This window comes from Microplitis mediator, chromosome 5 (assembly GCF_029852145.1).
Source record: "Microplitis mediator isolate UGA2020A chromosome 5, iyMicMedi2.1, whole genome shotgun sequence".
Taxonomy (NCBI): Eukaryota; Metazoa; Arthropoda; class Insecta; order Hymenoptera; family Braconidae; genus Microplitis; species Microplitis mediator.
In genome coordinates, this window is record NC_079973.1 from 18,987,508 (window position 1) to 19,012,903 (window position 25,396).

General features: G+C 28.0%; 3 protein-coding genes across 9 annotated transcripts; 1 reads left to right on the forward strand and 2 right to left on the reverse strand.

The window, feature by feature from the left end:
* The first annotated feature begins 5,780 nt into the window (after positions 1-5,780).
* Positions 5,781-9,602, forward strand: LOC130668496 (transmembrane emp24 domain-containing protein 5-like). 3 transcript variants are annotated; one of them, XM_057470823.1, is made up of 5 exons: positions 5,781-6,019; positions 6,249-6,427; positions 6,754-6,950; positions 7,034-7,100; positions 9,031-9,602. In XM_057470823.1, the coding sequence occupies exons 1-5, from the start codon at positions 6,013-6,015 to the stop codon at positions 9,259-9,261; spliced, it is 681 nt and encodes a 226-aa protein (XP_057326806.1). In that variant the 5' UTR covers positions 5,781-6,012; the 3' UTR covers positions 9,262-9,602. The 3 variants fall into 3 exon arrangements, with proteins under 3 accessions (XP_057326806.1, XP_057326807.1, XP_057326805.1); XM_057470824.1 differs by lacking the exon at positions 5,781-6,019 and adding an exon at positions 6,026-6,159; XM_057470822.1 differs by lacking the exon at positions 5,781-6,019 and having other exon boundaries at positions 6,026-6,427; positions 9,031-9,601.
* Positions 9,603-9,666: 64 nt separating this feature from the next.
* On the reverse strand, positions 9,667-25,219 carry LOC130668493 (uncharacterized). Of its 5 annotated transcripts, none has more exons than XM_057470817.1 (11): positions 23,549-25,219; positions 23,077-23,445; positions 20,002-20,233; positions 19,319-19,785; positions 18,269-18,741; positions 17,609-17,763; positions 13,552-14,127; positions 13,113-13,310; positions 11,560-12,382; positions 10,239-10,555; positions 9,667-10,089 (listed from the first exon to the last, which is right to left on the reverse strand). In XM_057470817.1, exons 2-11 carry the CDS (start codon positions 23,425-23,427, stop codon positions 9,872-9,874), a joined length of 3,810 nt encoding a protein of 1,269 aa, XP_057326800.1. In that variant the 5' UTR covers positions 23,428-23,445; positions 23,549-25,219; the 3' UTR covers positions 9,667-9,871. The 5 variants fall into 5 exon arrangements, with proteins under 5 accessions (XP_057326800.1, XP_057326801.1, XP_057326799.1 ...); XM_057470818.1 differs by lacking the exon at positions 23,549-25,219 and adding an exon at positions 20,511-20,564 and having other exon boundaries at positions 23,077-23,213; XM_057470816.1 differs by having other exon boundaries at positions 18,269-18,738; positions 19,319-20,233.
* On the reverse strand, positions 14,277-15,268 carry LOC130668497 (uncharacterized). Its single transcript, XM_057470825.1, has 2 exons — positions 15,015-15,268; positions 14,277-14,787 (listed from the first exon to the last, which is right to left on the reverse strand). Exons 1-2 carry the CDS (start codon positions 15,058-15,060, stop codon positions 14,402-14,404), a joined length of 432 nt encoding a protein of 143 aa, XP_057326808.1. The 5' UTR covers positions 15,061-15,268; the 3' UTR covers positions 14,277-14,401.
* Positions 25,220-25,396: the final 177 nt, after the last annotated feature.

Sequence of the window (25,396 nt, forward strand, 5' to 3'; positions counted from 1 at the left end):
TGAGATTATCTCTCATGCAACGTCATTTAACTTCTAGAGCGGCGTTGTAATGCAAGTGAGATACTCAAATAGCTGTTTTCTCTTGATTATTTTTAAATTCACGCATAAATTTAAAAAATGTGTGACGTCACATCAGGAGGGGGGTTATAAAAATGTGACAACCTGTGACAAGGATGGGGGGAGGGTTTAACAGTCCTAAAATTCGTGTGACGTAATTTATGGATGGCGCCTTATACAAAATCCGTATATATATTATGAGTAATATGCGCATGTTATAATTATTCAATGATACAGTAATTGATTACTGTAAGTTTTTCCAATTATAATTCAAAAAAATTATATATTTTTTAACTTTAAAGTTGACATGTCGAGAATAGCCGATAGATGCTATTTTTTTCATGAAAAAGATACTATACCGTAAACCGTACAATCAGTTGAAAAAAACGGTATATCATCATTTTAAGTAAAAAAAACTTGTACCACCCAATGAAATAGTCTTTTTTAAATACTATGTATTTTTTGCAAAGACATAAACTAAAATTTTTATATTAAATTTTAGCGTCTAACTATACCTCCCAATGTTCAAAGCGGTACCCAAAACTTGAACAAGATGGCGTTGCATGTTCAAGTATTGGGTCCATGTTATTTTCATGGCAGCAGTAGGTGAACAGCGTGAAATTTATTCTAGTGCAATAACAAATAATTTAATTTAATTATTTATCTTTTAAAAAAGATATACGAAAATATAGTATGAGTGATTCATCAACAATCAATGTAATAATTTTAAGTGATTTCGTGTGAAAACGTATCTATTTCATCAAAATAAATTTTTATTATTTTCTAACCAAAAAAAGTTCATAACATATAGGTAAGATGAAAATTGTGAATAACATTTATTTGTTAAGAAAATATAATCCGTTACAATTAGGAAAATTTACAATAAAGTTTGTTAAATATTTAAAAACTTTAAAAATTAAACAAGAAACTAATTACATCTAAATGATTAAATTATTGTTCTGTCCTTGTAATAAAAAAATTATTTTTATGATAAATAAATAAAATTATTTATGATTTTCAAGTCAGGTAACAGTTAATTTTTTGTGTTGTTTTTAGTTTATAATAATCAATTCACTAGTAATAAAAAATGTAATTAAAAAATTAAATACAAATGTTTCTCATTTTTAAATGATCATATTAAGTATTCACAGCATTATTTTTAATATTATTCAATAATATGTTATAATTCTTTTGATATTTCAATAAAACGTTGAAAAATTTTGGTGTGTCTATTGCCATATATTTTATTAATTCAACTACTGCTCCCGGAGTGTTCAACTACTGCGGCTTGTCAGAGTTGATTGTTCAACTACTACTCCTTTCATGGTCTATGATAAAAACGTGGTCAAAATATAAACATTCAATTATCTGCGTTATTTTGCGCTTCAATCAATTCAAAATTGTTTATATTTTCATGAAAATCATTAATTTAAACTAATCATTACAACTTTATATATTAAAAGTAGTGTCTAATACGTTTTACTTTGAAACCTGTTCAACTACTGGGTACTTTACCTTATGCATTTTTAGAATTTTGACTGAAAAATATTTTTGCCTAGCTCTAAATGTTATAATGTCTTTATATACAATCAATTTTAAGTTCATTTTTTTTATTAGACCTTAGCATAACCCATCCTGCCGTTACTTAAGTTTTAAATCAATAGCAGAATTAATATTATTCATAAAACAAATAAATATTTAAAATTTTAATGTTATTTAATACATGAAATCATAATTTTTTGCTAATAACAAAACGATTGTTAGAAATTTATTTATTCTAGAAAATATTTATTTGACTCATTATTGCAAGTTGTAAAATTGAATAATAATTATTTATTTGGATTTCGAGAAGTGAAAAATTAAATGTTACTAATAATTTTTTTGGCTGCGTTTACAGACACTAACGATCCCTCACACCGATATACCCTTCCTAGCTCCAGGTCTATCGAGACTAATACTTTTATTGCCCCTCAAACTATTGCGACGGTCCCAGATCGTCGTAACTTACTAAGGTAGTATACTGTACACTAAGTTAAAAGTACACCGTGCTAGCTACTAGCGAAAAAATCGTTAGCAGCTAGCGATTGTTTTTTTCAGTGTACTATTGATCAACATCAGTAATCTTATAAAAAAATTAACTATCATAATTAAATTAATTAACTTTTTATCGTAATGAATTTTTCTAGTCTTGAGTAAAATTTTTTACTTGTAAGCGCAACTTCCGAAGTATTATTTAACTTGCAATAACTATTGTTAGCATCCCTGATTAAAAGAAACAATTCGAAAAGATTTACAATGATAAATGCCCATAAGAAGGGCGATTCAAAAGTATTCAAAAGCATAAAAAAGTATTTAAAATTTTTTTTCTAATCGTTTCTTTTAATAAGGAATATACAACTCGATTGAAACTTTCATTAAATATATGATTTGTCCATATACTCAACCACTTTACATGAATACTCTGAGTTGAGAATAAAAAATGTGTTTTTTCATGTATTCTAACCGTTGAGTTTAAATTTTTTAAAATATATCTGATTCGGAATGAAAATTTTAAATCATGAGTTATACTAGAGCTGTATCGACGATATTTTAATAAATTTATTTATCACTGAATTTTTAATGAAAAATAAATTTTAATATTACAAATCATATCTGAATAATAACCGGCTAAATCATTTTTTGTTTAATCTATCAAATTTAGTGATGCAAATGTAACCGGTCAGGGCAGTTTTAAACGTCAAGTCTTGGTTACAACCGTCAGCGGACCATTTATAAAATAACGAACCGCCATTATTGTAGTGACATCTTACAGACGCGTTTATAACTGTTGTACACCAAAATTTTTAAAATGCAATTTTTGCCATTGTTGAAACGGCAACGAAAAATTATAACAACCGTAACCGCCAACAGTCAACATATCAAGAGGTTAGCATGGAAATTTAATTAAAGATTTCAAATTTAAGTACCAATCAAATAAATTGATATGTACTTATTATCTAAAATCCTATGGATTAATATATCATTATATATTATATTTTATAAATTGTACACAGAAACGCGTTTAATTAATTAATTAAAAATTTTAACCTCACTTATTCCCTGATAGCCACTTTAACCGTAAGTTAACTTCAAGCTACTGCCGATTCTGAAGCCAATTAAAAGGAAAGTGTTGGAGAGCAAGCAGTTACCTTCAAGTTGACAATAAATTGTCTGTAACTTGAATTCAATTTGACTACAAGTGTTACTGTCAGACAATGACGTTGAGTTGATTGAAAGTTTCACTTCAAATTGACGGCAAGTTTTTCTGTCAAATTACATTCAGATGGCGGCAGTAGATTTGCATCAAATTGCACGCAAGTATTATCCAGCCGAGGCTTACCAGAAGCTTGTCGTTAAGTTAGCCGAAAACGTTTATGATATTGAAATTAGCCGACGTCTAATAATTTTTGGATTTTTTAAAAACGATAAATTATGAAAAAAAAAAATATTTAAAAAAATTGCACTTGTAGTTTTTAAAATTTTCTACATGTGCATATTTTTAGTTTTTTTTTTCTTCGAATTTAATTGTTCAAAAAAAAATCTAAAAATTTTTAATTGTCTGCTAACTTCAGGATCGTAAATGTTTCACTGCAGAACTTGCTGAGCAATTATCTTTAAAGTGAGGCTATCAGGGTTATTACTATTGTAAATCTGATACACATATTTATAATCTCATCTAGCTAGTTGTGACTGACAATATTCATAATTGAGCGTTAGTTCGTGACCGAAAATTGAATGACGATCACAAATCATCGAGCTAATATTGTGACTGACCAAATTTGTAACAAAAAATTTTTCACGGTCCGAAATGACGGACTCTGACCGGAAATTTTGTGACTGAGTGGTCTTTTGGGACTATTAGCGGAACCGAAACTCAAAATGACAGTCATCCACATCACATTTTTTAAAATTTTTATCTAAAGAATATCAACTTATCGACGATCATCTTTAAAAAAATACCAGTCGGTAAATACAATCTTTTGATAATATTGCAATTTGACTTACCGATCGCAGCGCCCCATGAAAATTTGTTGGATTCTTGATTCGAAATAAATTCAAAATTTTCAAGATGGCTGGAAATAATAGCTTCGTTTTTTTTTTTTTTTTCAACATCACAATGCACTATAAAACTCACTTCACTTGTTCATTTATCACAATTATTTAAAATGTATGATATATTCGTATTAATCAACACCGATGTAAAATAACAGTTAAAATATCACCAACTCATTAAAACAAATTCACAATTTATAAAAATATAGAACTGATATAAATATGATTGATTAATAAACTGCGAATTTATGAACTGTCTCACTAAATTATTATATTTAAATCCATCAAATAAATTCTCGAAAAAAAAGTTAACATTATATTTAAATTGAACTAGCCGCCATTTTTATGACAATGAAAACAGCAGACGATCAAAAATTTTTATTTTTACTTCAACACATTAAATATTAAAGCAACATTCGAATAGATATTTTCGAAAATTTTTAATTAATTTTATTCTATTCTAATCATATATAATTCACTTACAGCAACAACAAAAATTATCGGACCTGCTATTTTCATGTCTACATAAATTTACTATTTACCTCACATCAATAACCAGCTTTTATTATCAATATTTATCGCTCACTATTAACTCAAATATTTTTCACTATTAACTCATATACTTTTTACTAATTATTAATTTTTTTTATTCACTAAATCTACGAAACAGAAATAAAACACTATCGCGTCTCAGGTCTCAATACTTTAGCAACAATTGACTCCAACTGACGCGCCACCATCTCTCCTTTTTGTTATCCCCACCACTCTAATTTTTCCCGCTTAAATTTAAATTTGCAAATTTTTAATTTTGTATTCTACAAACAATCGCAAATTAATTTATTAAGTTTATATTATTATAAAATTAATGAATATAAATATTAAATTATAATTGTGATGAATGTGAATGTAGCAGACATGAGGCGACTTATAAATTTAAATAAATAAATTAAAATACTGCAATTTAAAAAAATGCGCGTACAGACTTTTCATTGATCTGATTACACATTGTTCAATTTTAATTCTACTTACATTTTATTTATTTATTCAAAAATTTTAAAAATTGAAATTTGTTACATTTACACTCATATAATTGTGAATACAATTATGATACCGAAGTTAGGCGACGTCTAATAATTTTATGAGTGTGAAATGTAACAGACATCAAACAAATTTAAAATTATTAATAAATAGAGTAAATAATTAGTAAAATAGAATTTTCAAAAAATGCGGATTTGAAAAATTTTAAAATTAATAAGTGGATTTTTTATAAATATTATTTTTTAAATTATTTACTCTGTTTATTTATAATTTTTAATTTGTCTGATGTCTGCTATATTCACACTCGTAATAATTTTTGGATTTTTTTAAAACAATAAATTTAAAAAAAAAAAAAATATTTTAAAAAATTGCATTCATACTTTTTTTAATTTTCTACATGTGCATATTTTTAGTTTTCATTTTTTTGTAATCGATTTGTTGAAAAAAAAATCCGAAAATTTGTCTGTTAACTTCAGGATCATGTGTAATTGCGACCAATTGCTGATAAAATAAATCTCTATAAGTTCCATGTCAGTTAAAATAAAATAAAATATTTCATCAGTAGTATATTTTGTTTTGATTGTCATATGTAATTCTCCAATGAAAACCGACTATACATTTTTTTTTATTTGAATAATAAACAAAACAATAATTGATAAACACAATTTTGTAAACAACATTACAAAACAGAGTAGGTTATGAGTATAAAAACAACAAATAAAAAATGAAGATTTATGTATCAAAATTGCTAAAATTAAATGAATTAATAATTCAGCATAAAGATTATCAGAGTATACTGTTTACCGTCTTCACTACGAGGAGGGAATGAAAGGTAAGGAGGGAGGAAATAATACTTTAATACTTTCTCTGGCTGGACCTCCAGATCCAAATAACGGCTGTGCTGGTTGATACCCAAGTTACAGCACACCAGTCTAACAGCACATTCTTTTGTGTGTGTGCTCACATGTCAGTGTATGTGTTGATTAATTATTAACTCAGGTATAAACTGTTACCATATCACCAATGAAATAATAAAAAAAAAACAATTTCGATGAATTTAGTGAGTTATTTATTTATCGCCGGGACGTTTATTGTCCTTGCAAACTGCGATGATTCGAGACCTTGGTATGAAACTCTTCCTGCTGTTGCGATGGACTACAAAGTCCACATCGATGCCGGCAAGGAGGACTGTTACTTCCAGTACGTTAATCCCGGTGCAACTTTCTTCGTTAGTTTTCAGGTAATTTATATTTTCATTATCATGTTAATCTCAGCATATTGTTATTCATTATCTTATCATTAAAATAGAATATTTTATTAATTGCAATCCTCTAAATTATTTATTATGTCAATTGCCACGTCATGAGTTTAAATATTCCACCATATGTTTTTTTTTAAACATAAAATAACTATAGAATACTTCTATATAATTTAATTTTATGATTGTTATGATTTATAATTATTAATTATTTGTAAGTAATTAAATTTTTTTAATGACATGGGTGATAAGAAAAATGATTGATGACTTAACTGTAACTATTAAAGTAATTAAATAAAATTTTTTAGGTACTGAGAGGAGGTGATGGAAAAGCTGGATTCGCTGTAAGAAATCCTACGGGTGAAATCGTACTTCCTTATCAATGGCGTGCTAATGCTGATTATCAAGACCAGTCAGGTTCCGGTGGTTACTACAGCGTATGTGTTGATAATCAATTTTCACGTTTTGCTGGTAAACTAGTTAATCTATATATAACTGTTATCAGGTAAATATGTTTTTAATCAATTCTATTTTGTTTAATATCAGAGCTTATCTTATCTAATAATTTTTTATTTATTTAATATTTAGGTATGACCAGTGGGACAAATTTACTAAAGAATTAGAAGATTTAAATCTCTCAGTTGAAAACTTTACGGTAAAATTTTTATTCATTATTCTTATTTATATTAAGTAACTCACCGGAAGTAGTATCATATTGACTTTATAATCTTGTTTAATGTATTACAATCCTATTATACGAAATTAGGTTCATAGTTATATATATACAGTACAATTTTAAATTATCTCATAATGAATTATAGATATTTTGACAAAACAATAACTCGTAATCAGTAACTAGAACAATTTAATTAATAATCATTTTTTAATTTATTGTTTTAGTAAAATTAATTCAAATCTTTTACTCAGTCAAACTCTAATAATAATTCAGCTTTTACTATGACATATATATTTGAAAATATGAATTTATATAAAGCTATAAGGTGAAAGACCTAATACCCGATCGGGTACTAGTCCCTGATCGAATATTAGGTCTTTTATCTTATAAATATTCTCGCTTATAGCTAATATTATATATTCGTTACATATTTTTTGATATATTATCTATGATCTATTGTTTCTTTATATGGAAAAATTACATCAATCGTTTTGTCATAATAGCTGTAATCAAATATATAGTAATTTGAAATTAATTTATTAGTTCATTACAATGGTTTTATAAAAAATTTACTGTACGTGACTTTAAATTATAATTGAGGTAAAAGGCTCAGTTATTGACAGGGTACCGGTAATTAAAATGTTATTTTATTTTGTTATCTCCTTAATATCCTTCGCTATCTTTAAGAGATCAATAATTTTTGATATATGTTTAACTCTAGAAGATATACTTCTAATTAATAATGGAAAGTAGAAGCATAAAAAAATGATCTATTATCAATATTACATCGCGTTACGAATTTCAGAAGGACATATTTTTATACGTTTTTTTAGCTTTAGCAAACTCTTTAAAAGGGCGTATAATTGCATGCCTCATAACGCGAAGCGTTTGAGGTAGTCCATTACTCTCAACATGTCAGTCAAGCAGTTTTCAGGACTTAAATTGCTTCTGTTTCGTTTATTTTATACTTGTAAGGTAATAACAAGTACACCATCATCAAAATAAATGCTCCTATTATCACACTCGATGTGTTTAAAATACACATATTTTGTTTAAGATTAAAAAAAACATGATTAAAAAATATTTGTGGTAGACGTCCGGATGTCTGTATGTGTGGATGTACCACGATTACGACCGAAAAACTTCACGTATCAGGACCATTCTTTTTGTATTAGCTTCAGAACATTACCGGATTATTTGCTATTTAAGGAATAACGGTAACCGATTTTCGATTCAATTTAATTCACGGACAAACACTAGAAACCTGAAACAGAGAGTCTTTAGCGTTTTTAAAACCTTAACATAGGGCTAGAAATTTCGTATTTTTAAAAATTCTAATTCGTCTCCGAGAAAAATTCTTTTAAAATTCTCATTTACTCTATGAGTGCAACAAAGATGGTCCCGTTTATTTTTCTGAGTGTGAGAAAGAGGTCCGGTAACGTATTCCCTTAAAACGGCTGTTTAATTCGGTGCCGTTTAATTATTATTTGTAATTATAAAAAGGGTGTATAGAAACATATGTCCTTTTGAAATTAGTGACGCGATATAAAAACAAATAAATTAAAATTTCTAACATACTTCTGATAGTGCCAATAAGTGAGGCTTTTACTTTGATTATATTGTATTTTATTTTGATAAATTATCAATCAATTATATATATAAAACATGGGTTTGGTAATTCAATTTTACTCGGCGTACTATTGTTTAATTATTCATAATAATTTTCTGACATTTTTTTAATAACTTATAAATTCAGCAAAACAAAGTATAAAAATTCAAAACAACTTTGCGCATTAGTAATTTTAATTAAATGTAATAACAGATTACTGGTTAAACAAAAAAATAAAGTCAATAAAACATTTAAAAAACTTTAGAAGTTAATATAAAAAAATATTTTTTTTATTTACAGAGTACGATTGTTAATGTTGAAAAAAACATAAACAATATGTTAAACACACAAGCTATAAGTAGAAGTCGTGAAGCACGTGATTTAAATTTAATAACTGATAATAATTCTTATGTGCAAAACTGGTCTATTGTACAAATTATTGTTATTATTGCAACAACGGTATTACAAGTATATTTTGTTAAAAAGTTATTCCAAGAACGGCCGACCGGTTCGTCAAAAATTCGCATCTGATTTTTTTTATCACTAGATTATTAAAATCTTTTTATTATTTTATTGACAGTTATCTTATTTCAATCACTTATTTTTATCAAAACAAAATGAAAGAAATTATATAATATACTCATTTGACTATTGATATTGATTTATATATATACAAAATGACTGAATGTTTATAACATATTTTTACATTTTAAATAATTATATCTTTACTTGATTACTTACTATAATATATTTTCCAAATAATTCAAATGTGAATTTTATAAATATAAACATATACATAAATATATATTTTTTGTTGCAAATCATCACAATTTCATCTATTTAAATTTTTTCGCTGTACATTAAACTATTTTTATATACAATGTAATTTTCTCTACACAATAATTGTATTAAAAATATAAATAAAAAAAAAAGTAATTTAACATCTCAAAAAGTAACATTTATATATTTCCAAACATATATATCATATAAATTTATATTTTTTATCTACAAAACGAATTTTAAAAAAATATTTTTCACAATTTCAATAGAGTAACAAAATTTATACTTGAAAAAAATTTCAAGGTGATTACTTATATACTTTATACAATTATATAAATTAGACAACGAACAATATATCACATTATCGATTAATACAAACAGATTGTTTAGCGTATTGCTGCAAAAGGCTCTCACTCAGTGCAAGCAATCGATGTCTCTGTCTCAAATTTTTAGCACGTACATGCTCAGAAGCAACTTCTTTAGTATAATTACCAGGAAACCAGCCTTGCTCACCACCTACAAGTTTTTCACCGAGGTTCCATCCATCAGCCATTTTTCTGAGAACGTTTATTACATCACCTATTTAATTATCAACAAAATCATAATCTACATTAACATTTTTATCAATAATTTATTGATTATAAATTCATAATCGTCAATGATCTTTATCTGAATATACTTTAATATAATAGATTAATTATTTTTATAAAGTTAATGAAGTTAATTACCTGGTTGAAGTGATAATTCATCCGGTTGTACTGGAGTATAAGAATACAAAGCCATAACTTGCGGACAATCCCATGTTTCATACAAAGTTTCACCAACTAAATTTGGTTTTGGTGGTGAAACTGCGTCAAGCCATCTTTCTCTCTCGGTTGCATTTTGACATGATAAAATATATTCAACATGTCGACTACAATAATTATCGAGTAGTGTTAAAATCATAGCATACCGTCCAGCAAAAGGCGAATCATCAGGCACTTTTTCTAACGCAATAAGACTTCTCTTACATGAATCAATAACTGAATATATTTCATCTTGGTTACTATAATTAAACAATTTAATATAATTTATATTTTTTCAAAGAATAATAAATATTTTTTTGAATTTAAGTATAAGGGATGTGCTAATAATGCATACTTGCAAATTATTTGTATCAACCCAAGTAACACACTTGGCCTTATAACATCTATAAGATGTCAGTTTTTAGGCTGTTTTTTGACCATCGATAAGGCGTCAAAATGTTGAGAAAACCATCAGAAATTTATGTTACGGGAAAAATATCTGCTTAAAAGATTTGATACAAGTAACGGCAAAAATTAAATTACAAATAATTGTCAAATAAGTCATCATCTAAACGATTTTTTAATTGAAATTACTTTTTTAAGACAGGAAAAACAACAAAAATTTTCTCTATCTCCGGAACCAACATTTGCATGTCGTATTTATACCAAAAAAGGTGACTGAGACAAAAAAAAATTTGTCTTATCCTTTTAAAACACATCTTAAAGTTGACTCTGTGCTACTTGGGTTTGTATCAAATTGAATATCAATATTCGATTCAAAATTTTAATTTTTGAATAATTACTCAAGTAGCACACTTGGCTTTATGACGTCTATAAGATAAAGGTTTTGAGGCTGTTTTTTGACCTATCACAGAACCAAAATGTTGCCAAAACGATCAGAAATTTATGTCACCGTAAAAATATCTGCTTAAAAGACTTGACACAAGTGACAACAAAAAGTAAATTACAAATAATTGTCAAATAAGTCATCATCTAAACGAGTTTTTAATGGAAATTACTTTTTTAAGGCGGGAAAAAAAACACAAATTTTCTATGACTCTAGAACCAACATCTGTACGTCTTATTTATATAAAAAAACTTGACTTTAAGGCAAAATGAAATTTGTCTTGTCCTTTTAAAAAACATCTTAGAGTTGTCTCTGTGCTACTTGGGTAAAAAAATTTGAATTATTCGATTCAAATTTAAAACTAAAAATACTATTCGCACATCTCTATTAAGTATTAAATAAAATAATAAAACTTACTTGGTCTTTAATTTAGCAATAAGTAAATGATCCGTTAACAACAAAAGATAAAGCGGTGTCTTGTTAAACTTTTTTCTAAATGTCAGTACATACTCAGCACCAGGTTTAGCGAGTATCTGTGTAACAGAACCACTTCGTACCAGATACCTATCACGTAAATCGATAGGCGGTACTTTGGTCGTGTACTCAATTTTTTTCGCCAAAGAAGCCATTTCAATTTGTCTTCCAGCAACTCGTGCACCTTCATTACACTCAGTAACAACTCTACCAAGTACAGACAATACTTTTTCCCAATCAAGCCGTTCTTCATGCTCCGTTGATAGTTTCGACAGCACCGCGTCCGCGAGTAATGGCAGTCTCGTAACACGTTGCATTGGCAACATTAAAAACGAATGGAGCGACAAACTCTGACAAGCTGGATGTGACTCGATACGAGTAACAGTTTCAATAAATTTTGATGATTTTTTCAAACGCAGTTCCTTCAGAGTCAAATCAATGCTGACTTGGTTTGAGCAGTAGTCGATGTATATTTTCGAACATCGTTCTGCGTGCTTAAGCAACACTTCCGGAAGACCTTTTAGCATCGGATCTCCACGCCATACACTCTCTAATTCAGCTAACAATCTTTCCGATGCAATCAACACACTCGGTACACTACCAAACAATTTTTCACGGTCTGTTGCTGACAGTGCTTCGTAAACTAACTCATGATTTATTAGAAACTCATTAACTAATACTCTTAAGGAATTCAAATATGACGCTTCAGATGTTATTATTTCAAATTTAGCTTCTTGTAATTTTTTTTCATCGCTTGTTAATTGTTCTGAAAATAATTTAATTGTTGTTATTTTTATATTTTATTAAATATTAGATATTTATACACTGTAAAAAAAAGCCGAGGTAAATCTAAGCGGTGTAGGTGTTAAAATTTTCGTTGTTAAATCTTAACATCGAAAGCGGTGTTGAAAAAACACCTCCGCCGGTGTAAATATTCTTTACCGGTGTTAAAAAAATTTCCCGATGTTAAAATATTTTTCGGTGTAAACGCGGATTAAATCCAGAGTGAATGCGGAGCGGATGTGTGTATATTTGATTTAATTCCCTTGGAGTGAAATTCACTCCGAATTTAAGTTTATTTCAATATTAAAACTCCGAATCGAAGTGGACGTGGATTTAAATAAAATTCAGATCACTCCGAAATCATTCCGCTGGACAAACAAACTCCCTATTTACTCCGTATGTGGAGCGATTTTTTCTGATACTCCGGAACTCCGAATGACGGAGTGAATTCAAATTTACATAAAATCCATAATTACTCCGAATTCATTCCCGATTTTTTACAGTGTAAGTACATAATAAAATTGAAATTTTTTATATATAATACATTTTTTTTTATAATTTCTATACGTGGAATTTGTATTTTACACCGATTTAACACCTTCTATACCAGTGTTCTTTCAATTCAACACTGCGCGCTGTTAAATCGAGTCCATTTTTAACACCGCTCTTTTTACAGTGTATGTATTATAATAAATTAAAATAATAAAACTTACCGAGTAAGCCACTTTTAATAACCTGTGGTGTCTGACACCAAAGTGTCCTATAACCAGGTCTACCTAGCTCAGAAGCTGATGGTAATGAATCTTCAGTGTCACCATAACTGTCCGAGTCAGATTGAAAAGCACCACGAAATGTTGACGCTGCATAAAATTGATACAAGGGTTCTTCCGCCAGTATATTGTAATCATCAACTAAATAAAATGAAATAAATTATCATTAACTAATGTAATTATAATTACTAAAAACTATAAATACAATTAAGGATTTAAAAGTGAAAAGAACTCATCACTTTCTCTGTCGCATAAATTCATATACGGTTTAACAACTATATTAAAAAATTTACCCGTATATAAATTTATCATCAGATAAAATTAGAAAGGAATAATAAAAATTATTAAAATAATAATTGTAATTTTAAATTAAAACTCTCACCTGTATTGGTATCGCGTTTTGAATAATTAGCGTTAATCCAATTGCTATTTTCATAAATATCATCGCAACTAGTGCTAGTACTCGCACTATTATTAATGTTATTATTATTTTTCACACTTGTATCATTATCATTGTCAAGATAAAATGTTGACGTTGTACTGGAACGTTGAAAATGTTTTTTAAAACTAAAGACTTGACTTGATTTTCTCCCATCATCAATACCCGATTTAATATTTAAATCATCAGCATTTGAATCTGTTTCCGTAGAACCGGAAGTTCTTCTTCTCATGCGTCCTAAGCTGCCTTTAGTTATACTCCAAGTCCGTTTCAGCATTTTCATACGTTTACCAAACGTTCCAGTGAGACTGGATTCTCTTGGCGGGGGTGGAACTGGTCTCAGTGGAGCTCCCAAATTACGTTCTCTCGTAGACTCATCAATTAAATCACTCGTAATACTTTTACTCGCTGATGTATTAAATAATTTACTCTCAATCTGATCAACTGAATCCACTTGATTTGATTCGTACGGTTCAAATGAATATAAAGTCTCGTAGTTTGAATCATCTGAGCACGTATCTGTTGATAAATTTATTTTATCAATATTTTTTATCTTTAAATTAAATTAAAAAAAAAAAATTAGTATTAAATTAATAGATTAATAATCAATTCGATAAATTAAAAAACAAGTTAGGCATTTATGACTTTTTTTTTTAATTAAAGAGACATTATGATAATAATATTTTATTTAATAAGCACCTTTACATTATAGAGTAAAAAGTTATATTATGGATAATAAAAAATATAGTAAAGGTTTAATAAAAATTAATTAATAATAAAAAAGTTAATGAATTTAATTATTATTATTTTTTTCTATTCTACTCGCAGAAGAATCTCCTTCGAGGAAACCTTCAAGAACGTAGCACGATGTCTCCTGTATGTCAACGAGGACTTCATCTCCATCTTCTCTTTCAACAGTTCTGAGCTGTACCAATCCTTGTGTATTATTCATCCCCGCAGCATTTTTACTAGCAGAAGTAGTAGTAGTAGTTGTTGTTGTTGTAGAAGCATAAGTACAAGTTGTTGAGTTTAGTTGATCTTTAGCAGCCGTTGATTTTAGATGGTTGACATCCTTGAGGTTCGTTGGTCCACAATCCCTCCACGGCTGTGGATTTGTGTCTTCCCCACTCGCTGCTGGTCCAACGATGAGAACCGATCCCGTCCCAAGGCTGACAGCCACTTAAAATCATTCTCAAGGTCAATAAAAATCTCTCTTTTAAATATGTCCTGAGTTAAATATGTTACCAAATCCATTTTACACTAAAGATAAATAATTATCTCGTAATAAATTACTTGCTTTGTAATTTTAACAAAAACAACAGATTGTTCATCTAGTAATGACCTTCTTATTAGTCACGGGATTAAAAAATAATAATATGTATGACGTAGTAGTTACCAATAGTTACCTTGGGTATTGGGACGTCGTGACAGAGTTTTTAAACCTGATCTCATTTTGTTAATTTGCTGTCACTTGTTTACGAATTCAAACAAAGTTTAAATTATTCAAATTATTTGTATCATTAATACGCGTAATAAATACTTTAGTGTAACTTAATTGTTGTTATTTGTATGTAAAGAGAAGAATTAAAGACGTGCGGGTGCCGTTGCCGGCTCGCCCGTGACTGAGAGTGAGAACGTTGGATATACCAACACGCAATATAAGCTTTCACCTTGCGAGTACTTCCAGCCAGTCACTCTTGTACTCTCCATACTCAATACCACATATCCAGCTCCAAGTTTCCTCCATCTTCATTTATTTTAATTATCTTCTTATTTACCATCCATATATTTATTGAAAAAAATTTTACTAAAATTTACTCCAATAAATTTTATTTACCAACTTTGGTTTTCGTTGATTGCTTGAGGACTTGTTGGAAACCTTCTTGCTCTTACTTTTTTAATTTCTCATTAAAATTTCTCTTCCCCAACTTTATTAGTATTCCATTCACAATCCAATCGAATAGTATGACCGATAAATGCACCACCAAAACGTGATATCATCTTCTGCGAATTCACTTTTTACATTTGAAATTTTTTTACCCAACATTAAATCGCTATTACGTAATCGTAAAAAACAATCGGACATAATTTTCATTTTATACAAATTAATCGGTCGGTTAAATTTAACGATTGATTACAATTACAAAATTAATGGCTAATTTTTGTAAATAAATCCATCAGATTTATTGCTCATTTATTTAAGATAATTAAAAATTATATTGTTTATTTACAAACAATGATTATTGTAATTATAATTATTACTATAATAAAAAAATATGTTGAATTAATAACAATAATTTACGGAGAAAACTTTTACTTTATTAAGTTACCGTGTGATCACGTTAAGAACAATTATTACATGCTCATAAAACTGTTCTTGTTCTCAAAGAAAAATATGCTTCCGTAATATGAAACAAGAAAATAGTTGTAGTTTTCATAATAAATAATTAGATATATTTTCATATATATATACTTATTCACTTACAGTTAAATGTGATGCACTCGAGCACATATTTCAAGTTGTTATGTCAAATTTAAATCCTTTCTTTTTCATTCTAACAATAAATATAATTACTCAGAATAGAATTTCTTGTATCAAAAATTATTTTTAGTTCATTATTTATACTGATATATTTTGCACAAGAAAAAATTTCTCAACACAAGAAAATTTACACTAAATAACTTCAGATAAATCAACGATTTTCTGTTCGAATAATCTAATAGATTTTGATTTCAAAAATTTGAAAAACGGTTGACCCTGTGGGGCCAACCCTAAAACTTCCCGCTGTTTTCGAGCTCAGAGAACTCGAAAAACTCTTCGAGCTCAAAAAAATGTTGGATCGAAAAAACATTTTATTGAACAAAAATAATTTTTGTCGTGCGATATCTTTGGAACGAATCAAATGATTTAAATGTTTTGGCGGCAATCAAAAGGGCACATTAAGACTTTTTGAGACGAATCCGGCAAGTGGTTTATGAGTTTTACGAAAAAAACCTTAAAAGAAAAAAATTTTTTAATTTTTATTTTTCGCATAACAGTTCTAAGTCTTGATGAGCCCTTTCGATTGCCGCCAAAACGTTCGAATCGGTTGATTCGTTCCAAAGATTATCGTCGGACAAAAAAAGTTTACATGCACACACACATACACGCGCGCGCGCAGATGGTCGGGCGTTCATCTAGATCTCAAAACGTCTAGATCTGATGAAAAGTCGATTTTCGAAAATTGGACCACAACCAAGAACTTCCTTTTTCTTGAGAAATTTTAATTTTCATAGCGGGAAGTTAAAAAATTGTGTTGAAATCAACTAGAAAATTGAATCGGAAATTCGGCACTTGTACAAGTTGTGCATTCATTGTAATTTATAAGAATAAGTAATAAAATAATATTTGATTATTTTTTTTTATAAAGATGTAATTTAAAATATCATTTTTTAAAATTCTGATAATTTTTTATGTAAAGAGATCTATAGGCTTCAATACAAATGTATTAGAAAATAATATTTTCCATTTGATTTAAATTCTGACGAGTTGATTGACTCTTATAATTTTTTATGGAAATTTTATAAATATGAATCAGAACATAAAGTTTTTTAAATAGAAATTATTTAATTCAAATCAACTCAATCATGTGTGAGTTTTTGAGACAAGAATACAAATATAGAGTAGAGGTACCATTTGTAGCCACTGCTCCATTTTTGGACATTAAATACTTTATTTTAATTAATGAAGAAGTGTAAAATAAAATTTCTATTTTAATTAATTATGTAATTGCGTCTTTTACAAATTATTTTATTTAAATTTCCAGATGTCAAAAACTGGCCGTAAAGTGGCCAAAAACAGTACCTCTACCCGTGATAATTATAAAGTAATAAATTTCTTCAATCGATAAATATTTTATTATTGGAAAAAATATTATTTTCTTTGAGAATATTTCAAGTGAATGTATACATCATACGTTGAATTTAAATAAAAAATACATATTACGCGATACATACTTACCAGAAATAGTGGACTGTCGAGACACTCGGTTGGCCGAGCGTGCTGAATTCTTTCGCGATGCTTTCGATCTTTGACGACGCACTTTCCTCGTTCGTCTTTGTCCCGATTTCTTTTTATTACTCCATGCACTCTGTGTTTCAGATGAATTTCTTAATCTGCATATTCAAATAAATAATTATTATAGAATTTCATTTTCCGCTTTATTGTAGCAAAACGTCATTACTCGAGTTACAGTTATCATTTCCTCAACAAAATGCTAAGTATGTTCATTTCATTTTTAAACCATACACTGTAAAAAATTAGCTGAGTATTCGCAGAGTGAATGCGGAGCGGATGATTGTTTATTTATTTAATCCCCTCAGAGTAAAATTCACTCCCAAGGGGAGTTTAATTTAATATTGAAAATCCGGTTCGAAGTGAATGCGGATTCAAATAAAATCTAGATCATTATTTACTCCGTATGCGAAGTGTTTTTTTTAAAACTCCGGAACTCCGAGTGACGGAGTAAATTCGGATTTGAATAAAATCCGTAATCACTCACAATTTTTTGCAGTGTATTAAAAAAATCATTGAAATTTAATAATGAAATTATTTTTACTTCAATTTAACGTTTTGCTAACAAGGCAATTTTATCGAAAAAAACTAACAAAATATGCTTACAATGCTTGTAAATTTTTCGACAATCCATTTACAGACAAATTTTCATCCAAGTCTTCCCACTCTGATTCTTTTGACGGATCTAGTTGGCCGATATTGAGAGAACCGGCATAAATACTATTGACACGAGATTCACATAAAACAACACCTACATCATCATAAACAGTAACCTCATCATCAGCATCCTCATCCACTGTCGAATAATCATTTCTCATATATATAAATTTTTTTTCAAATTCATTAACATTCTTTTCATTTATTTCTTTATTTGTAAAAAATTTATCAGCATTCCTGTCATGTTCACTTCCACTACAATTACTATTATTATTATCATTTTCTTTCTCAATTGCGGATATTTTAGCTGGCAAAGAAGCACGTACAAGCATAACATCATCATAAACTTGTTCGTCTTCATAATTCACCGATCCATTTACACATAACTCGGGTACGCCCACATCGTCGTACGTGTCATCCTGCTAAATAAAATATTTAACCATCAGTTTTTATTTTTTATTTTTCACAAACATTCCATTCTAATTAAATATATTCATACAAGAACCCGTTAGACAATTTATCTAACTGATAACTTTAATTTATATTTACTGATTTTATTAATTAATTAAAAAAAAATTAAAGCATTAATTGAAAAAAGGACAACGTAGTCGTAATTTCGTTGAGATATAGAATTTTAAAAAAATTACTTGCAATTGACGAAAAAAAAATTGACATGAAGATTTTACTGAAATTTTGTTTAACTCCCAATTGATATCAACTGTAAGTAATTTTTTTTTAAATCTATGTCTCAGCAAAATTGCAACTACGTTATCTTTTTTTCTATTGATGCTTTAATTTTTTTCAATTAATTGATAAAAATTTGATACCCTTATGACAGTTGAGTCATTGAAAATTTTTAAAAAGTGGGGGACACTGTCTATAAATGGCCTTAACTTAATTAGAAATATAAAAAGGTCATATTTGTTCACCACCTTCTCGTTTATAGATATCGATATATGAATAAAAATTTAATTAAGTCATAAATTATAAGCAACTTACAAGAGAATCTATTGAAGGTAATCCAACGTCATCATACTCATCATGATCACATGGTTCAACTCCATCAAGTTTATCCAGTTTCTTATTATTATCATCATTACCAGAACATTTAGCAATGCTGCTCCATAAAAAACTAACATTTGCTTTAGGTTTAGATAAATAAACCAGCGATCCGTTGTTTGTCTTTGCAAGTTCTTCGTCAGAATGTCTCCTTGAACTCCAAGTCATAGATACCGTTGGTTGCCTTTTATTGACAATTTCAACAGGTTCTTTTATATTTTCTTCAACTAGAGTTTCTGCTGATGAACTTCTTTTGTAGATGACCTCATCATCATCATCAATTTGCATGCTTGTTTTTCTGTCGCCTATCAACGTTAGAGTCGCACATTTTTCTTTGTGATTAATAATAATCCGTGAATTATCATTATCGTCGATATCTTGCAACCAAGACCAGCGTCTAGCACCTGCTACATGAACAAAATTTGATGGTAATGATACATTACGTCTTGGCCAATTGTTTTCATCATTAATATTATTTATATTTTTATCTTTATCTTTATCTTTATTTTTATTTATGGGCAATATATTGTTAATTAATTTCCTAGTACGTTTATGTTTAGGGACATAATGTAAAACATTACGTGCGAAAATCCATTTTGGTTTGACAATAAACTTTTTATTACCATTGCATCCAAATTTTGACGACGGGCAATATCTTTTTGGACGAGTTATTGTTAATTTATGCTCTAGCTTTGTCTCAGTCTTATTTTCCCACGAAACATCGACATCTTTGTGATGTACATCATCTTTTAAGTCAATGTCCGCTTTATTTGTAGCAGTATAATCAACTACAGGCTTAACAAACTCTGTTGAGATTCTTTCTTTTACTCCATTGTCTTCGGTACTCGCCAGTTCCTAAAGTAAACAAATAAAATATGTTTATTATATAATAGTATTACAATTAATTACTCATTATTATGACTAATTATTAGCATTGAATAAATAATGTTATTAATGATTAAGAGTATAATTATAAAATTGTTTTGGCACACTTATTAACATAAATGTAAATAAAATGAAGACATTGAGAAGAAAAAACAGTAATAATAATAATAACAATGATGAAATAAAATAAATAAAATAATGCATGCTCAATCGGATGCAATGAATAATTGTTGACATTTTAACATACACCATTGGATCCGGTCTCAAGTCTTCGGAATATTTAATCACGTCGAATGGAAACCTTGAATGATTGTCAAGTATCAAGTTAAATAAAATAAATAGTGAAAGTTTTATATTTCCAATTATAATTTTTCACCATCGATACATCAAATGTTTATTAATTTTTATGTTAAATATTTTCTAACGGTATTCTAACATTTTTATTATACTGAAAATAGCCAAGATTAGAATTTTGTTTATTCTTATTAATAAATTTTATTTATTTTTAAAGGAAATTTCAATATATATATTAGGGTGTTTCAATAAAAACATTTTCTTTTTTCTTTTCAAGTCTTATGTCTTCAAAGTTAGTCTTAGGTAAAAAAAAAAAAAATATTCTCAAAAGAAGAGCTCGAAATCTCAATTTTGCTAAGAGCTCAACGAATATTCATTTTCTCGTTTGAATTACTTGTGAAAAAATTTCATTTTTGTTTTTTAAAAATAAAAGTATTAAAAAAATTTTTTTTCGAAAATCAAAGCACATTGTCTTGTAGAAAATTTAATTTTCTACAAAATAGTTTTTAAGTGTTTTCTTCGTACAACTAACAGAAAAAATGTTATTGAGCTTGAAACAATCGTGAATTTAAAAACTTAACGTATTCACTTTTAAAGATGATTTCCGGATTTTATTGCTTGTAAATGTTTATACGGTGAATCCATATATTATTTATGATCAGTCACCTGTTTTAAAAAGATTTCTGAGATCTAACTTATTTTCCGTATGAATTTCGTTAGAAAAAGATTTTTTTTTAAGAATTAACATTTTTCTTCTTTCTGTGTTTTTAAATTAAAAAAAAAAAGTTCTGTTCTAAAAGTAAGGAAAATTTTTTCGCATGTTCAAAAAAATTCACAGACGGCATTAGCTCAAACCAAAAAACCTAAATTTCGGTCAAAAAACTGCTTAATATAATAAAAACATAAAGTTATACTATTTAATATAGTTTAAAGCTTCATAACTTTTTTCTGTTAGTACTACGAAAAAAAGACTTGGATACTTTTTTGTATAGAGAATTTCATTCCCTACAAAAATGTCTCCTTCGATTTTTGAAAAAAAAAATTTGTTAATACTTTTATTTTAAAAAACAAAAAAAAAATTTTTTTACATGCAATTTAAATGGGAAAATGAATATTCGGAGAGATCTTAATGGGATTGAGATTCCCAGCTGCTCTTTTGGGAGGATTTTTTTTTTTTACTTAAAACCAACTTTGGAGACCATAAGAAAAAACAAGTTTTTTGGAAACACCCCAATATATATATTTGATCGGTTATAATTGTTGTTTTTTAATTAGCTGGCAGATTTCCGATCACTCAAAATTTTTATTTATTTGGTAATATTTATGAGTCCATACTCGCATCCTCAGACCATAAATTTATTGAGTAAAGAAAAATTTATTGAATTTTATATTTTGTTACTTTTGTCATTGTTATTAAGAAATTTCTAACAGTTTTTATGTTATTTTTTGTTTTGATCGTGAATTATTATTTTGAAACATGTTTTTTATTTATTTAAATTTTTATTGTTTCTAAAATAGACTGAATTTTAAAAATTCCTCGTATGGATTTAAAAAAATTTTTTTCTATTAATATTTAATCTTTTATTTAGAAATAGAGAAATTGTCATTTGCCTGCTGCTTTCACTACCATACATAATTTTATCTTTATTTAACACAAGTTAAATTTTTTAATAAAAATACTGTTGTCTAGTAAAAAAAAAAACCGAATTAATTCAAGAGATTTTAATCGGAGTAATAAAAAAAAAAGCCCAAAAATTGAATTGTTATTTTTTAATTCTATTCCACTTGAAAATTTGAATATAGACTTCAATAAAATAAAATAGAAAAATAATGATACTGAAGTTAGCCGACGTCTAATAATTTTTGAATTTTTTTGAAAACGATAAATTATAAAAAAAAAAAATTGCGCCTATAGTCTTTTAAAATTTTCGACATGTATGATCCTGAAATTAGCAGACAGCTGAAAACCTTCGATTTTTTTTTTTTTCCCATAAATTTAATTTAAAAATAAAAAAAAAATAAAAATATACACACGTAGAAAATTGAAAAAACTATAGGTGCAATTTTTTTTTATTTATCGTTTTTAAAAAAATAAAAAAATTATTAAACGTCGGATAATTTCAGTATCATCTACATGTGCATATTTTTATTGTTTATTTTTTGGTAATTGATTTTTGAAAAAAAAAAAGTCCGAAACTTGTCTGTTAACTTCAGGATCATGTAAAATATCAGAAATAAAATAAATTATAAATTTCCTATATAATTTGTTAGACTTCAAATCAAATTTTTTAATCAAGAACAGAAAACTTTAAAAAAACTTTAAAAAATATTTTTAAACATTCAAATAAATAAAATACACGTTTCACACATTAAAAAAAATATATTGATCCCTTATCACTTTTTAAATAATTTCCTTATCAATTATCATAAAAAATAACTTTATCAATAGATTAAAAGTAACCGCAGCATAAAAAAATTACCAGCAAAAAAAAGAACGAATTTAAAAATTAAATACAAACCTTTAAATTTTTTTCCGAAACAATTGAAGAAGAGTCATCAAGTGACAACGAAATAGCAGATTCATTGTCGCAAATTATTAGATCTGTATTATTATCAATGCAAACAATATCATTTGGAACCAGCTGTAGTGGTAAACTGGCTCTTCTTAGTGCCAAACTGTCAATAGTATTTTTGCTAACATGCTTATCATCACCGACGACAACAATGTCACCATGAAGAAAACTCGGATTATGTAATACCGTAGAATTAATTGTCCTACTTCCCATTGTCTTGCACGCAGTATTATTATTTAATAACAATTTATCATTATTACTCCCCGTAGTAACGTCTGCTGTCCGTTTAAGCTGCATAACCTCACTTGCTTATTACTTTTTAAATAAAATTATTCCACGGGGCATGAAAAAATACATAATAATTATAAAAATAATAAATAATAATAACAGTAAATAAAATAAACTCTGATAAATTTACCACATATTATTCATTTGTTGATAACGATAAAAAAGCATTTCCTGTTTAAACTCATATTTACATCACCAGCACTATCATTTATTACTCATTCAAAAAACTAATTAACTTTAAAAAAAAACAAAACGTTTTAATAACAAACACAAGTACCACTAATCGAACCCATTAAATCTGTCAATTAAACACCAGGGATAAAAATATACCGGCATGGGCATTTAAATTTCAAAAAATATTCGCGCGCTAGATTTAAATCTTTTAAATCTCACATCACAATTACAAATTCCGGTTTACTTTTTTTTGCACAAATAATAAACTGACGTTTAAAATAAAATTTTAATTTTAATAATTAAAAGTAATTACAAATAACTGAGTTTACTGAGCAGACATAAATTATATTTATTACTATATATTTATACGATTTATATAGATTTAAATAAAGTATAATAAATGGGAAGAAATAAATCGGGTGTTACGAATCGTCTCTTGGTACCGACTGACACCAGACACGTGTGTGAACGTCGTATTGGAGTGGAAAGACCATTTTACTACATAATAATAATAACATTACAAGGAATGCGCGCCAACAGAATAATATAACAATGGTAAAATACATACATATAAATATATTGCCGTTTCTATAAAGTTGAATTTATAACTGAGAACTGAGTCGCAACTGGGACTTAAATTTAACTGTTTACTTTTGCACGACATGATAAATATCTATTTAATTAATTAATTAGAGTACGTAGTTATAAGTAACCAGTATGCACACTTGTAATTAATTCTTGGAACAATTCAAATTTAAATCCAAGTACAAGAGTATATATGTTGTTTAATAACTTTGTAGTGACAGTTAAGTTACAGACAAGTCAAGCACGATTGCTCAGTAATTGTAAGTTACTGGGATAAGTGAACTGGGAACTGACAGAAATCTTTTAAAGTCATCACAAGAGCCCCTTCAATGGAGTGGAAAGACGTTTGATACTTGAGAGAACAGAGCAGAACAGCAAATACAGATACAATCTTCGTTGCTGGATCGTGAGCATTCGGTCTAGCTCGGTCACATATATTTCAGGGCCGTATTTTTAAACTTGTTGCTTTTCTGTACCACTTACGACACATAACTGAACACTCGAGATAAACCCACTGTCAACATTCAATAGTAAATATGATGATTGATGATCTATTAAATATTAATAAGTTGATAGGCGCTACTGCTTTTACTGTTCAAACTTAAATGGAGACTGTTATTTTATTTTATTATTTAGTTACGGCTGATAGCGTTGGAGTTTGAGATAAACTTGTAAGCAATCGGCAACTCGAAACTAAATAATACTGTTTTTAAAAAATAATATAGCTATGATTGTACTGGTATTGGTATTGTATTGGTATCGGAAATATTGGAATTATAAACCTATACTTGAATGTGTTACTTAAAAATGGATAGATGGAAGATGAAAGGAAGTTAAAAGAGACTGAGTCACCTTCAAGAATTTCTTAGCCACAGCCTCGCAGGTGATACCTGATTGCTGATGACCGGCAAAACGGAGATTCCAATGATGTGGCTGTACATTGGCCTCATTCAGCACCCGGATTTTTGACCGCAATTTTTTTATGATACATACTTGCGTATACTCTTTAATTGCCTTCAGGAATTCATTTTTTTTTTTTTTTTCAATGTTATTTTATTAAAGATAAATATTAAGATTGCATGGGGTTTGATATTACATTGGCATGATAGTCACGTATCGAGATAAAAGATTCATCGGAGTACTTTAGTATGCAATGTTTTGTAAAAATATAAAGGAATAAATTTTGAGTGATGAGTTAATTAGACGCGCACCTTTGACT